Source organism: Pimephales promelas, chromosome 8, assembly GCF_988280905.1.
Source record: "Pimephales promelas chromosome 8, fPimPro1.hap1.1, whole genome shotgun sequence".
Lineage (NCBI taxonomy): Eukaryota > Metazoa > Chordata > Actinopteri > Cypriniformes > Leuciscidae > Pimephales > Pimephales promelas.
In genome coordinates this window covers 28,776,569-28,791,884 of record NC_142776.1, presented here as the reverse complement: position 1 = coordinate 28,791,884, position 15,316 = coordinate 28,776,569, and the positions used below count along the sequence as shown (strand labels likewise).

At 36.8% G+C, this 15,316-nt stretch overlaps 1 protein-coding gene across 1 annotated transcript; it reads right to left on the bottom strand.

Moving 5' to 3' along the window:
- Positions 1-412: 412 nt before the first annotated feature.
- c1ql4b (complement C1q like 4b) lies at positions 413-14,735 on the bottom strand. The gene is made up of 3 exons (XM_089134280.1): positions 14,528-14,735; positions 13,657-14,303; positions 413-1,754 (listed from the first exon to the last, which is right to left on the bottom strand). The coding sequence occupies exons 2-3, from the start codon at positions 14,188-14,190 to the stop codon at positions 1,575-1,577; spliced, it is 714 nt and encodes a 237-aa protein (XP_088990406.1). The 5' UTR covers positions 14,191-14,303; positions 14,528-14,735; the 3' UTR covers positions 413-1,574.
- Positions 14,736-15,316: the final 581 nt, after the last annotated feature.

Below are 15,316 nucleotides of genomic sequence, written 5' to 3'. Positions count from 1 at the left end.
TACTATTGTCCTTCAAAGGATGCCCAGCCATCTATTTCCCCTCATTACCAAGGGGAAGTGTCTGTGTCTGGGTGGTGAATAGTAATCAACACTGTCAATGTCTTCCTCACTAATTAGTGGTGTTTTTGTGTGAGAGAAGGAAAGAAAGGGATTTAAATCTATTTTAACTGTATTTCTACCTTACATGTTCTTTTTTATAGGAGTATTAAGAGCTCAGTTTCAAATTGGGGGAGACATTTATTGATTATGTGTTGGTTAGATAAGTGGCTTTCCTGGCATTCAATACAAATACAAAAACTCAAATTAAATGAGTTAGATCATCAAATGTCCAGCTTTTAAAATTAAAAATGGAAGGCAATTAGTTGGCAATTTACGTAATGTGTGTTATACTCAGAAATAAAGACTGACACGAAAGTGTTTATTTTTTATTTACAGCATGTAGGCTCTTTAACATGCCAGAATAAAAGTCTGCATTAAGTATTGATTACACAACAGCAAGGCTTTACAACAGCAATCAATCTACAAGTCAAATATCTACAAGAAGCAAATTTCAAACACTTTTTATTGATATGGACACACTTAAAAATGTAAATTGCTGATACATGCGCACACACACACACACACACACACACACACACACGGATCAGGTCACTTTTACTGTAAATGTATACTAACAACTGACTCTACAGGATGTGTTGTCCCATTATACAGAGAGTGAGTAGTTAATTATATATATATAATTTCACAATAGTCTCGAAATTTCTCCAGTATAAACACTGTGTACATACTTTGTAGACATAGAGGTTAAAAACATACAGTTTCCATGCCATGGAATGCATACAAACTTTTCCAAGTTACGCACACACATACACATGATGCAGAGGATGGAGATCTAGTAAAATGCAACAAAAATAATTTGGTAATCCTTTTTTTCCTAATGATATATGGATCTGGATGAGCTTTTCCAACACATTCTTTGGGATGAAAACGGGCTCGCTTTTCCCACATGGTTTTAACAGGCATAGTGTATTATTATCTAAAATAAAAATATCAACTTAATAAATTTTCAACATTGGTGGGCTCAAAATAAAACAATTAAGCTCCAGTCTATTTCAAGTTAAAAAAAATAAATAAATTAAAAAGAAGTAAATACACCATGACCACATTAAGAGGACTATAAGCGACGTTTCGAAGCTGACCCCTATACTTTCTTAATACACATTCATGTTTTTTTTAGTGATCGAATTATCTGTGCGCAATATTCCAAAGAAAAAGCATGTTTGTCTACATTCTTTCGTTACTGTAAAACACAGTAACTTGCTCTGATTGTGAAGTGAGAAAAGTAATATTTTCTTTTCAGAACCTTTTTTGGCTGTACTGTATATGGTTCATGAATTGGTTACAATGAAGAAGAAAGTTTAGCTTTAAAGTTACAGTAATTTTACAGTGTTTCCACTTGATGTTATATCAAGTGTTGTATCACGTGAATATTTTTTTTTGTTTATCAATCAGTCTGATGTGAGGGAGTTAAATATGTGATATTGTATTTGTGTTTTTGTATGTTTGTATATTTGTTAGTCGGGGTAGATGAGAAAGCCGCTGAATGTGCTGTATTTGTTGGTGTTTCCTCCATGTACTTTTCCACCATCCAGTTGCACACAGACCTCATCTCCCACATCTAAATGCAGGATCACACTGTTAGAGGCGTAGTCATAATTCTGATCTGCGTCCTGAGCGATCGCACTGGCCCTCACCTGAAAGAGAGAGAGAGAGAATAATGGTTTTAATGTTTGATAAAAGGAACAATGATCAAGACAAAATAGACAACAAAATAAATCCTGGCAAACGCTTAAGAGTCTATATTGGGTCATTATCGCAGTGATTATTATGCCAGTATGTTATATGCTTGAAAACAGTTCTTCTAACACTAACGGATGGAGTGTGTAGCTTTTCATTTCTTAAACAACCATGTAGGAAGACGCATCACGGCCATTTTCAGGATGACAATGTCAGTATTCGTCAATATTCAGCTCAAATTGTGAAAGAGAAGATGAGAGGAAGCAGGAAGAATCATTTTTTAATTTGAAATTTCATCATTATTAATTTCATTGAAAACCTTTGGAATGTCCTGGAAGAGACTTTACAAAGTGCTGGACTCTTGCATTGTCAAAACAAGATCTTGACCAAAAATGCACCTTTTGATGGAAATAAATGTTGTGATGTCCTGGAGTGCATTTATGTTTAAGCTCTAAAGCTTTAACTTTATAATATCACAGCAAAACATGTCTTGTAAACATCTCTCTCTCTCTCTCTCTCTCTCTCTCTCTCTCTCTCTCTCTCTCTCTCTCTGATGCCTCTCTCGGATGCCTTAAGTGGGATATCTAAAGACCAAGACAGACCAAGGTCCAAGGGAATAAGGCTTGATCTGTGTATTGTATGTGTGTGGTGTGTAATTTATTGGAAAGGCTGTTAAACACTGAGGTCTCCAGTAGAGGATGACACGGGAGTGGATTTTCACTCCTGTCCCGTCCCACTCCCATAGAAAGAAATCTTGTCCCGTCCCACTCCCAGACCAAGTTTAAAAAATATTCCCATCCCATCCCACTCCTGGTAAATTGACTCCCACTCCCATCCCGCTCCTGTTTAAACTGACTCCGCTCTTGTACCGCTCCTATATATTTTTTTCTTCAATTAGTGTTTAATTAACACATATAATTTGATTAAATCTGCATCCTCTCCAAGCCATCCTGTTTTAGACCAGCTGCTGAGCTCCTGTTTCTAGATTTTCCAGGAAATGGAAGACAGCAAATAAAAGAAAAACAGTAGTCTATAGTTCACATGTCTACAATAGTTTAATAAACCCAAACAGCACATAAAGCTGCATTTTACTAATTTATTGTTGAGTAAACAATACATTTATAGTTTACATTTATAGTTTTTTTTTATTACATGTTAACGATTTTCATCAATTATGCTCTTGTATAATGAGTCCATGTTAGTTATATGTTGCTGTGTAGGCTGCAACATAATTCTTTCCTAAATTTGCCTTGCAAGTGTGCCTCTTCAGACCGCTCGTCCCTGAATCGCTTGCTTACTTGACTAAGGGGCTGTTTACACCTGGCCACTTCATGCGTTTTCTCAGATCGGATATCCATCTAATTTATCAAAACGATTCCATTTACACAAGACGTACATCGTGCGATCACCGTCACATTCTCTCATAAACTTAATTAATATTTCAGACTTTCCAACCAGTTCTGTGAACTTAATAGACATGTCATTACTTCTGACTTTGCGCTTTAAATCTTTTTTTTTTTTTTTTTGCCACATCGACTTCTCCGCGGCTGTTAGCTCCCTCCATCACTGCTCTTTGAATTCCGGCGGTAAGCCGTGACAAAAAGCACTGATGGCTTCTGGAACGGCTGGGTCGTGTAGTTATTTTTTAATTGCGTTACATTCTAGGCGTATTAAAACGAAACTAAAAAATGGTGCATTTACTTTTTTCTTTGTTTTTTGGTCGTTGATTCCCGCTCCCGTCTGCTCCCGTTAACTATTTATCCTGTACCGTCCAAATCCCGTGATTAATTGCAAAGATGACTCCCATCCTGCGGGAATCCCACGGGAATCCCGGGACCCGTGGGATTCCCGAAAAAATGTCAGCCTCTAGTCTCCAGTCTTGCACAAATGTACACATTTGTTAAATTGTAAAACTCACGTAATTTTATTTGTGGTGACACTTTATTTTAAGGTGACATAATTCCACATTACTTACTATAATAATAACAGTAACTAGTAACTACTGTAATCCTAAACCAAACCCAAAGTCCATGTTGTTAATTGATATTATACTTTTTGGAATAAGAAGTCTATAAAAAAATCATGGTAACAGTTTATTTCAGTGTCTCTGTTACATGTAGTTGCTAGGTGCGTAAGTACATGCAACTAACCTAAACCACAACCTTATCCTAACCCTGACCCCATAGTACATGTAGTTAATTGTTATTATAACCAAAGCACAAACAGGTCATTCTTTTTTGAAAGTCAATATTAAAATCAACACATTTGTCTTAAACCATTCAGATCAAAACACTGATTAATGTCTAAAGCTTCTAATTTTTGCACTGCTAATTACATAATGCATGATCTTAGTATTAGAACAAAAGCTTAATTAATATTTCCATTCATATGTATAATTAATGAGTAGGGTAGTAGTAATTTAGATTAATCTAGCCTGGCTACTTCACACTAAGCTCAGCAATAAAACAATAAAATATTTTTAATTCTAGAGTATGATAGCTACACTTTGTACTTTTGAAGAATAATGTTTCTCAAATGTTTTTCACCCGCGCCGCGTCTTCAAGTGATCGACATTTTCTTGAGTTTGAGCTTAATTCTTCTCACATACTCATTAATTATCCCTGTCTTTCCCCTCATCTTTCTTTTCCCTCCACCTCTTCCCCCGTATCTGTTCATTCCTTGCACCATCTATCCATCTTTTTCTGCGGGAATCGTAATAAAATGCAGGTCACGCGCGTGTCTCCACTGCGTGCCTCGTGTTGGCGCGTGTCCCTGTCCAGTCTAAATCGGATTGATTAACGGCGCGAGGTGGCAGGTCCCGCGGGAGGCCTGGGTCTGCGTCGGGGCCTCGCTGTCTCGGTAATTGACCGGCGCTGTGGCTCGGCTGTTGCTCCTAATGGGACCCACTCCTCAATAACTCCACTGTATCACAATAAACGGAGCTTCGCACCGACCACCGGTCAAATGGAGTCACTAACCATTAACTTGGTGTGTGTGCGCGTGAAACACAGAGCTAGCTGGTAATAAATGTCTAAACGATATGGAAGTTGTGTTTTATTAAATGTGTGTTGTTTTTCCCCAGTGATTTCAAGGACCCGTTCTCAGATTAAATAGCAGGTCTTCGGTTTAAACTATACAGCTTGACAGAAAAGAGTGATGATAATGTAAGTAAATGCTATTTTTTAAATAAATTCAAGAGTCAAATAAAACAATCAATTGCAAGAAGTGAACGTAATGGCCTACACACTGTAGGCTACACAGAAATGCACACAGCGAATTGGTTGTGAACTTAATTAATTTTATTTGGTTGGGAATGTAATTTCATGAAAGCCAAAAAATAAACACGACACGTGGCTACGGTTACTTTTCAGTCTATTTTCTGTTTTTTAAAAGTTTATTATTTGTTTAAATAATGTTACTTTGGATTTTATTTGTTTGGCAATTCCTAAAAGTACTAAATTGTATTTAAGGCATTTCTGTAAAAAAAAAAAAAAAAAAAAAAAAAACCTGTGTACAAAGCTGTGCCGTAGCTAATATTCGTACATTTCTTATCAAGTAATAATGATAATTATAATAATATCGCTAATAATAATTATAGAATGTCAGTCCTCTCAAATAGAGGGCAGTGGCAGCGTAACAGTGTGTAACCTCAGAATATATCATGTTCTGTTGCTAAAGGTTAACATTGTGATTTATGAATTCATGAATGAACCATTTATCTCCTGTAATTTTGCATTCATACAAATCCCCTGTTTCTGAGTAACATTTAATAGGCCAATATGACTGATTTAGCTTTTCTGACACAAGTGAAATACAGGGGAACTGAGAAAGACCAGTTTCGTGACATAATCAAAAGTGGATATGAAGAATGTATTCAGTTCTAATGGTCTTTCTCATTTTCTCTTATGTTGTCAGACAATATAGAGACATTTGTGCAAACAGTCTTTGTTGGATTGCCAACCAATGGGTGACACTGCTACATCCATGAGATAAAACACGAGATGAATGAAAAGTACAAATTTGATGTGCTTCATACAAGTACAAAATTGTTTCCTCCTAAACAGTCCAAAGACATTTACAATCATTTCCAAGCAGAATGTCATTATTCTATTTTCCTTTACATCCTGCTTCAAGGTTAAATGCTTCAAGTGTGTTTCTCAGTATGTCCTTGGACAAAAAGGGCTGTTCTTGGGAATAAAGCCTTGCAGCAGCAGGTTCATGTATATTTGTGTTTTGTACTCTATGTACTCTCCTGAATGGCCCTCTTATAAACACACACTGATGTTAATCTCAGAGTTTGTTTGTGACCGACCTTTGGCCATTCAAAGGGCAGTGAAAGTACAGGAAATGAGAGATAGAGATATGAAAGAAGAAAACAGGGGCAGGGAAAGTGCAAATATGTACAAGTGTCTATTGCAACAGCTGCAAGGTACTGTGGGATTACCTCATTAACTATATTAATTAATTAATTGGAGGATGTAAACTCATTAGCTGCTGTGTAATTGACAGGATGTTTGAAGCTTTTCTAACAATTTCTCTGCATCACACCGTAATTAGTGCTGCGATACTCTGACGAGACCACAGAGAGCGAGGGGGAGGTTTTCAAAAGTGGCAGGGAGGTGAAGTGCTAAAGCTGAACCTAGTATAACGATAGTCATACTGTGGGATGAGAAGAGACATGTTTACATAGCCAAGAATCAATTACTGATTTAATTAATTGAATTTGTAATGAGAAGCAAATTGGCTGGGTATTCTGCTTGAGTGACATTAATTTGTGGATGTTGAGCTCCCTGCTGCCCCCCTCGTGATGCTGTTTTCGTTTCTTATTCGGCCCCATGCAATCTATTCCTGCCACGAGGAGCCAAACTTCAACTAATAAGTGGCATTTCGTAAATACATTAATATTCAGTTCTCTAAAAATAAAACTAACTGCCATGATCTCGCTGCAGTTATACAGGCCGCAGATTTTCGCTTGTCTCAAAGTGCGTTTGCAATCTAGAAGTTCATAGACTATGTTTGGAGTAACGGCTTGTGCAAGTCTACGACCTGCAATGAGGTCAGTAGTCATTTCTCGTTCTCTCTCTCTCACACACGCTCACACTTTCTGTCGGTTTGCTCATCTATCTTACTTACATTGATCTGATGCTGTCTGTGTCTCTGGCCTCGCAGTAACACTTTCTCCCGACCTCTCTGTCGGCTCTCCTCTGATTAGCCATCCATCTTCCTCTCCTCCGTTCATCTCTCTATCATCCCACACCATGTTACCTCGCCTCCCATCGCACGCCCTCCTCATCTGGGAGGGCTCACACTTTAGATTTGTCTTTTGCCTTTTTCATTTGCTATTTCAATTTAAAATGGTTAAAATAAATAGTGTAAATATTTTTTTTCACCTGAAACAATAGTGACATGGGCAGGTTTTACACACTGTAAAAAATATTGTTGGTTTAACTTAAAAAAGTAAGCAACCTGGTTGCCTTAAAATTTTAAGTTCATTGAAATTGAAAAAGTGAGTTAAGGAGAATGATTCAATCATCAGAAACTTAAAATTATATGTTATCTGAACTAACTAAATAAATTATTTAAGTTGATTTGACGAAAGAAAAAATTATTACTAATCCTGAAAAGATTTTTTTTTTTTTTTTTTTTTTTACAGTGCAACAGTTTACAGTCTAAAATGAAAATTCTGTCATCCTTTTATATTTTTGCCCTCATGTCAAACAAAACGTATATGGCTTTCTGTCCTCTGTGGTACAAAACAAATATTTTTTGTAAATGCATTGAGAGTCGGTGAGGCCCCAAACAACGTTGATCCCCATAGATAAATTGTATGGACATCTTTATATTCCACAAAAGTACATTTGTTACATTGATTATAGTGACATGAGGGTGACTAAATTATGACACTATTTTAATTTTGGGGTGGAAAGTGTTGAAAAACCTGCCCATGTAACTGTTGTTTTAGGTGAGAAATAATATTTATTCTATCTATTTCATATAATTCATCTTTGGGTGAACTATCCCTTTAAGAGCAACCCAAACTTATTTTGGCGCAGTTGTGTATGTTTATGAGAATGCTTTGAGAGGACCTTGAGATGGGTTAAATAATTTAGCTAAGAGGAGAGATAATTAATCGAAGGGCAAAGATTGGCTGAGTGGCAGAGTGTGGCTCTGTGTGTGTGTGTTTGTGTGTGTCTGGCCCAGGTGGAAAAGAGGGAATCTCATCTTAAAGACATGAATGATTTAACACAAGAGGAGATCACTGGAATGACAATATGCAATACAACATGGATGCCATACACTGCCTAAGCTTACTCTCCTCATCTTCTCATTTCTACATCTTGTCCTCCACTTAATGGAGGCTGTGTTGAATTCCCAAGCCTGGTTACGGGCCACAGAACAACTGATATTGTATTTTGTATTATGTCAGAGAGACCGTTTAATCAGTCCATAGCATATTTAACAAATTTGATACTGTATTAATGTTGCTATTGTTAGTAAAGTCAATTCAGGTCACTTGATCTGCTATAACAGCAACAAGTAAAATCAGTTTTTCAGATGAGATTTCCATCTGAACAGAAAAAAATATTTTCATTGGTTAACCAATGTCTATGTAAATTTAACCAGTTAATTTTGTGATGCCTAACAAAGTTAGGTGTTGAATCTATTGGATCAATGTAAAAATGTTTTTTTTTCTTTTCATCAGTTAAAAAAAAAAGGAATTCACTGGCTTAAAATGTGATTCTGAGATTGGTTTTGCATGCAGAGCTTGTGCATTTGAATCAATATATTTATCTGAGATGGCTCATATTGAAAAGAACCAGTTCCACCTCTTATTTCACAGATACAAGTTGTGGATTCATTTTCTTTTGTTCTGGGATTATATGATGAATATATGCATGGTACATAAATGGCAGGTGTTATGTCATGTTAATGGAAGCTGACAGATTGCTACAGACTCATTAAAGGGTTTTCATCACTTCCTGTTTGATATATCTGTCACAAAACCACGTGTGTGTGCGAGAAAGAGACAGTGTGTATGTAAACAAGTGTTGCCAAGGGAATATTTTATATATCTCTTGGATAATCCCCGCTTTCTGTTCAACTCCAAAAAATCAAAACTGAGCGGTTGAGTTGAGAGAGCCTGAATCCCAGATCCGTGTCATGTTTCACCAGATGGAGAGGTTTTTTTCTCCTCTCACTTTTTCCACTTATTCTAAATCCACGTGTCCTGTGAGGACTGTCTCCAGCTGTTGCATCTCGTTCCACTCCAGAGAGAGACAAAGAGAAAGTGTTTGCTTGTTTGTGTGTTACTAATGTCCTTTTTTCATTGCAAACTGTTAACCTAATGTTGTTTGTGACTATGCAAAATGTATTTATTTAAAAGCTCTGTTAAACAGACCCAAATTAACTTCTAAATAAAAGGCACATTTGAACCAATATGTTATGCTCTTTGTAAGTCTTTATTTTCTTATAAAACTGAACATTTTAATTGTTTAATGTTTGCATTGTCCTTTTCCCAGCGGTATCTTCAGTAAGGCTACAAGTGATAGACAGACAAAATGACTGCTAAATAATTGAGCAGCTGCCTCACTGAATCCTATCTGAATTTTAAACGTATTCCTTAATCCCTTCCTCGGTGAATCTAATATTTGTTTGATATTTCAGTCAAATCAGACTCTATTCACGTCTGACCTTCACTGTAAAAAATTTCTTGTCAAATTAACAGTAACTTACTGGCAACAATTATCCAGTACTTGCTGTATTTCATTTAACAGTAAAATTACCGTAACACTAACAACAGTACTGTTAAGCATACTGCAAATTAAATAACATTATTTTACTGTAATTTCTTACCATATTAAAGTACATAATTACACTGTTAATTTTTTAGTAATACTGTATAGTATGTAATGTTATTGTATTTATTTTATAGTGCTACTGTGTAACCTGTAGAAAATCCGTAGAAATATTATTTTAACTGTTAATGGGAAATAGAAAAAAGAACAATTGAAGCTTTAACTGCACAAGGTTTATTGTGTATTTTCAAACACATTAGTGCATTTATAATATACATTTAAATACATTAATACAATTAAATACATTAATAATAAAAATGTAATATAATACAATAAAAATCATGCATGACAATCATGAACAATTATGCATAAATACATGCAAAAATTATCATGAAGAGGTAAAATAGAAAAGATTAAAGGGGTGCTATCTGATCAATCTATTAGAAAGATAGTTCATAACAACTCATCCACCCACTCCCTGCTGGGGTAAAACAGCTTAAACTAGTCTAAGATTGTCTATTGGTTTGAGATAGACTGTCTAACTGGTCAGTGTCTGATTTTAAAGGGGTTTTGGCTGCTTTCTATCTAAGGGACCAGATTTGCAGGGCTGGGAGACACATATAAACTAGCTTTGACAAGTAAACCACCAATCCAGATGAGTATTACAAAATGACAAGTTATCCAGTGTCCTTTAAAAAAAAAAAAACTAAACACAACAACCTCATCATGCACATGTGCCATGAAAAACTTGCATTACGGTATTAATAATCATTTATATGCAGACTTATGTTCTAACTTTTGCAATAGGAAGTTTTCTATCCAAGCTTTTATGCAATTAAACCTTAAACTGTACAACAACGTTTATTTTCACACAACAATTCTTAACAACTTGCAGATAGACAAAATTCACAGATGGATAATAATCTGTTTAAAATGTTCTCAGTGGGTCAGTACTGGACCAAGGTATAGTAGTAGTAGTTAGATAAATAGAATAATTAAATTAGATTAGATTTACAATTCATCGGTCGGCAAGATGGATAGGGGTCTTCTTAATATGCACAGCTCACACCTGTGGAAAAGGAGAACAGACAAGACAGTTAAAATACAGTACGTTTTTGTTGTTGTTGTTTTGGCTAAACAGCAAAAACAGACAAAATGATGTCTAAAGTGTAATTCACTTAATACTAGAATCTTGTTTGTTGGACTGTTGTTTAAAATCAATTGTTAAAGTATGTTCATTATGTCCTCAGTTGTATGCTGTGTAATATAATGCAATGCTATACTGTTCAGTGTTGTGCATATGTTTATGCCACAAGAGGGCACTAAAGTATAGGCTATGGAGGATGCGTTTGTATTATCATTATGTTTGTCCAAGTTGATTTACCGTAGTTAAGAGGATCATATTACTGAGAGAATATTCATTACTCTCTGTGCTGTTCGACCATGAGACTGATGTGTCAACAGCTGAAATAATTATGCCAAGAACGGCTAAAGATAACTCATCTTTATCGTCCACTCTTTTCTTTTGAATGCAACGCAAGCTGAAACATAACTCAACATCAATTCATTTACGATCACGTGAAAACGTAGGTTAAATCTTGCTTGTGTGATACATGACCTAAAAAACGCGTGACAAGGCATCGTTCCCTTCAAATGACATGTCAGTTTACACATAGTTTAAAAAAACAAAAAACAATGATATTATAGCCAATACAGTAAATGTCACACATAGCTTTGTATTTTGGACAAAAATACACCTGGGCGCTTTCCGTGGTCCAGTTATCACTGAGGTAAGTTAACGTTAACGTTAAATGGCAGAACGCCAGGTCAGGATTTACACGAAAAAAAGCGTGAAAAAATCAATAAGAGGAATTGACACTTTAATTTTATAACAATAAATCCGAATCCTAACCTTGGATATCCGATTTCAGGATACATTTATCGATTTTCAATTCCTAACCCCTATAAGTTATAAAATAATGAACGTGCAGGCGCTTTCACCGACTTAACGTGGTAAATAACAAAATGATTAGACCATTTTGACCTTATAAGAGGTTACATATGAAATATATGTTAATAAAATCACATATTTAATCAAGTAAGTTAGGCTATCAAGATGAAAGAAATCCGCGTCTGACTGGCTTATAGAACATTCCGCGGCCACTTCTTTTTAACGTTAATCTGTTAACGTAGGCTACGTATGGTTTTTATAAAAATATGAATTACTAACCAGATATGGCGAAAACGTTGCCGACAGCGACGCGATGCACGGCCTGCGCGTTCTTACAGAGAGAAGGGAACTGACGAGTTCTTCATAAAATGGCAGCTGGTTGTGGTTATTTTTCGCGGTCATTTCGTACTAATGTATTTGAATTTACAGTAACATGCCCCGAAATGGCTACATTGAAGAGTAGCCTATCATATACATATTATATTAAAATGTCTAGAATAGATTAAATTGAATGTAGAAATCGTGGTCAGCTATTCTAAAAACTTTAAAGTTATTAGCTAGAATCCGTACACATTATAAGAATTATTACTTACCAGATGAAGAAGTTCCAGGTCGGCAGAAAAGACAGCAGCACCATTGACACGACAGAGAAACTCTTCCAAAGTCAAATATGCTCTCATGCACACCCCACTGACATAAATTATGTCATAAATTATGACTGTTAATGGTCAACCAGTGCTACATTTTTATTTTAAATGTAAGAATAACATTAGTAGGCTATCAATTTTACCCCTGGAACTGTGTGTGGTGTTTTTCGCGGTCAATTTGCACTGCTGTATTTAGATTAACAGTAACTGATAATTTCCCAGAATGCATTGAAATTCTACAGTAACATACTGGCAACTGTGTGCACAGTACATAACTGTTGAAAAAACAATTTAATACTGTGAAAACAACTAAATCTACTGTAACTTACTGTACATAGATTATACAGTAAGAAACTGTTGAGAAAAACAGTATAATCCTGTGAAAACAACAGAAATCATTTACAGTGTTTGTCTAGTTGAAGTGCCTCTTAAAACTTGGTTAGCAAACTCTACCTTTGGGTAGAGTGAATCCAAATGCTATTTTCACCAGGTTTATGAAACTTTAAGAATTTGGTCCCTTAATACACGAGTTGGTCTATCCGATACCAATACACGATCTATCTATCCAACGGATTCTCATCCCAAGGCGTCATATACGACACTTTTGCCAAAGCGTAGATATCCAATGCACATGGCACCCTTTAGCGTCAAATGAGAAGCTTCGGTTATGGTAGGTTTAGGTATGGGGTAGGGTTAGGGTTAGACCACTAGGAGGCGCCTTCTGCCCCATATATATCTGCGTCTCATTTGACGCTAAAGGGTGCCATGTGCGTTAGATGTCTACGCTTTTGCCGTATATGACGTCTGGGGATGAGAATGGGCTGATCTATCTATCTATCTATCTATCTATCTATCTATCTATCTATCTATCTATCTATCTATCTATCTATCTATCTATCTATCTGTCTATCTATCTGTCTATCTATCTATCTCACTCTTAGAAGAAATGGTTCTATTTAGAACCAGAAATGGTTCCATCCCCCGCTTCATATATGGAACTCCAAAATGGTTCTACATAGAACCATTTTTTTGATAAAAGGTTCTATTGGCCAAGTATGGAACCCCAGGGTTCTATATAGAACCAAGAGGAACCCCCTATTTTAAGAGTGTATAGAACCTTTTAGGGGTTCCAAATACGTAGCGCTGATAGAATCTTTTAAGGTTCTATATAGAACCTTTTCTTCTGTTACTGTAATGGCAATTCATCTGTCTACCTATCTATATATCATTCTGTCATTCCATCTATCATTCTAACTATTATTCAATCTCACTGTGTAACCATTTTTTTAAAACTTTGTAGCAAGATTAGTCAAGCCAAATTTGATTCAGGAGTTGAACTGGAATTTAAAAGGCATCCTCAAAGCAGCTCTAAATGGCACACAATCATTGTGTTCACACACACACACACACACACACAGAGAGAGAGAGAGAGAGAGAGAGAGAGAGAGAGAGTCACATCTCCTACCTGTCCATTCTTCTTTAGGTCGGCCCACATGCTAGTTCCGTCTCCCCCCCTCATGAGCACGTGATAGGTGAAGAAGTAGATTCCAGGAAGAGGGCAGGTGAATTTGCCTGTGGTCGGCTCATAGTAATTCCCTACATTTGTCACCACATCATCAAACTTGAGTACTTCGCTTCCCTCATGCTGTTTGCGCAGACCAGCATAGAAGGCTATTTTGGGGCTGTAGAACGATGGGACGTATCCCCCTGGGCCTGGACCTGGAGGTCCAGGCGGACCTGGTTTTCCTGGTTCTCCAGGTGGCCCACGTGGGCCTGGTGGGCCTTGGTTTCCGCGAAAACCTGACTTGCCTCCCCCTCTGCGTCCAGGGATGTCGTGAGGAGGAGGTGAAACAGGTGTTAGTTCATTGGTGGGCGTTAAAGAGTCACAGACCATCTTACAGCTTCCAAGCATCTCATAATGCGTACCTCCACCTCCAGAACCACCCAGTTTGGTGCTGTGGACCAATAGTGGAATAGCGACCAGTAGCACCAGTACCATGGCCACGCCCACTGCCGCGCCAATAACGCGCTTCCTGCGGTTGAGGCGTGAGGCAGCAATAGAGAGGAAGTCCTCCTCCCCTTTAGAAGAAACAGCCCCGGCCAGAATGAACTCTGGGAAGGAAAATGGACTAAGGTAAGATAGAAAAGTTAACTAAGGAGTCAGATACGATGAAACTTGGCAGCAACAAACTAATCAAATGTCCTATATGGAACCAGATTATATCCTTTATCCTTTAGGATGTATGTGTTCATCCCTTTCCAAAGTTTCAGTTTCTGCTGTTTTATCTTTTTGCTTGTATTTACTACATTAAAATTGTAACAGTCAGCCCTCTAACCTGTAGCAGCTCTTCTGAGTGACACACATTGGACATTGGTTATCGCTATGAACAGCAATTCTGGATGATCTAGTAGGTTTATATTGTCATATATTGCTTGTCTGATATAAGTAACATGAGGGATTTGGTATCTCCGATGTTGTCCAAGGATGGAGATTCTATCAGGTGATGTGGATGTGTATTTCTCAGGGGTTGTTGTATGCCAGGTATGTCTCCTTATGGATTATTGGAGTGACAGCGGTGTAGCTCATTTTTCCATGAGAAATTCAAGAAGCGTTCTTGAGAATTCCCAGAAAAGTCCATATCCACTGCAGCATTTAAACAAACTCTGCCCCTCCTCTCACAGAAGAAAGCTGTGATTGTGATTCAGATTCATCAAAAACAATCCATGTTATATATTATTTTGTCTTTTTGTGACAATCTTAAACCTTCAAATGCTTAGGTTTAAGTGATTCGCTTGTCTTATAAGCCGGATGGTAAGTGGATTATAAATATAATTTTAGATCTGGCTCACAGCACTCAGGGTTGATTTTCAATTCCTGGTGGTCTTCATCAAACTTCAGCTGAGTAACATTCAGGTCCCAAGATCAACCACCTCTGGCATCTTGACATGTTTTTCACTGAGTTGAAACATAAAAAGAGATAAATTAGAGAACCTATGAAATAACTTAAAAGCTACCAAAAGATTCACTGATGCTGACTGTAATGAGGTTATTTATTTCTGTTCAATACTGAGCATTTTACAGTAAAAATCGGCACAATTTATGCACAAGACATATTATATTAAAA

Bases quoted from the DNA above. Each gene is read 5' to 3' on its own strand.
- c1ql4b (XM_089134280.1), bottom strand. From the start codon at position 14,190: ATGGTACTGGTGCTACTGGTCGCTATTCCACTATTGGTCCACAGCACC. The intron at 1,755-13,656 runs GTAGGAGATGTG...TCTCTCTTTCAG, and splicing joins ACCTAAAGAAGAATGGACAG to GTGAGGGCCAGTGCGATCGC.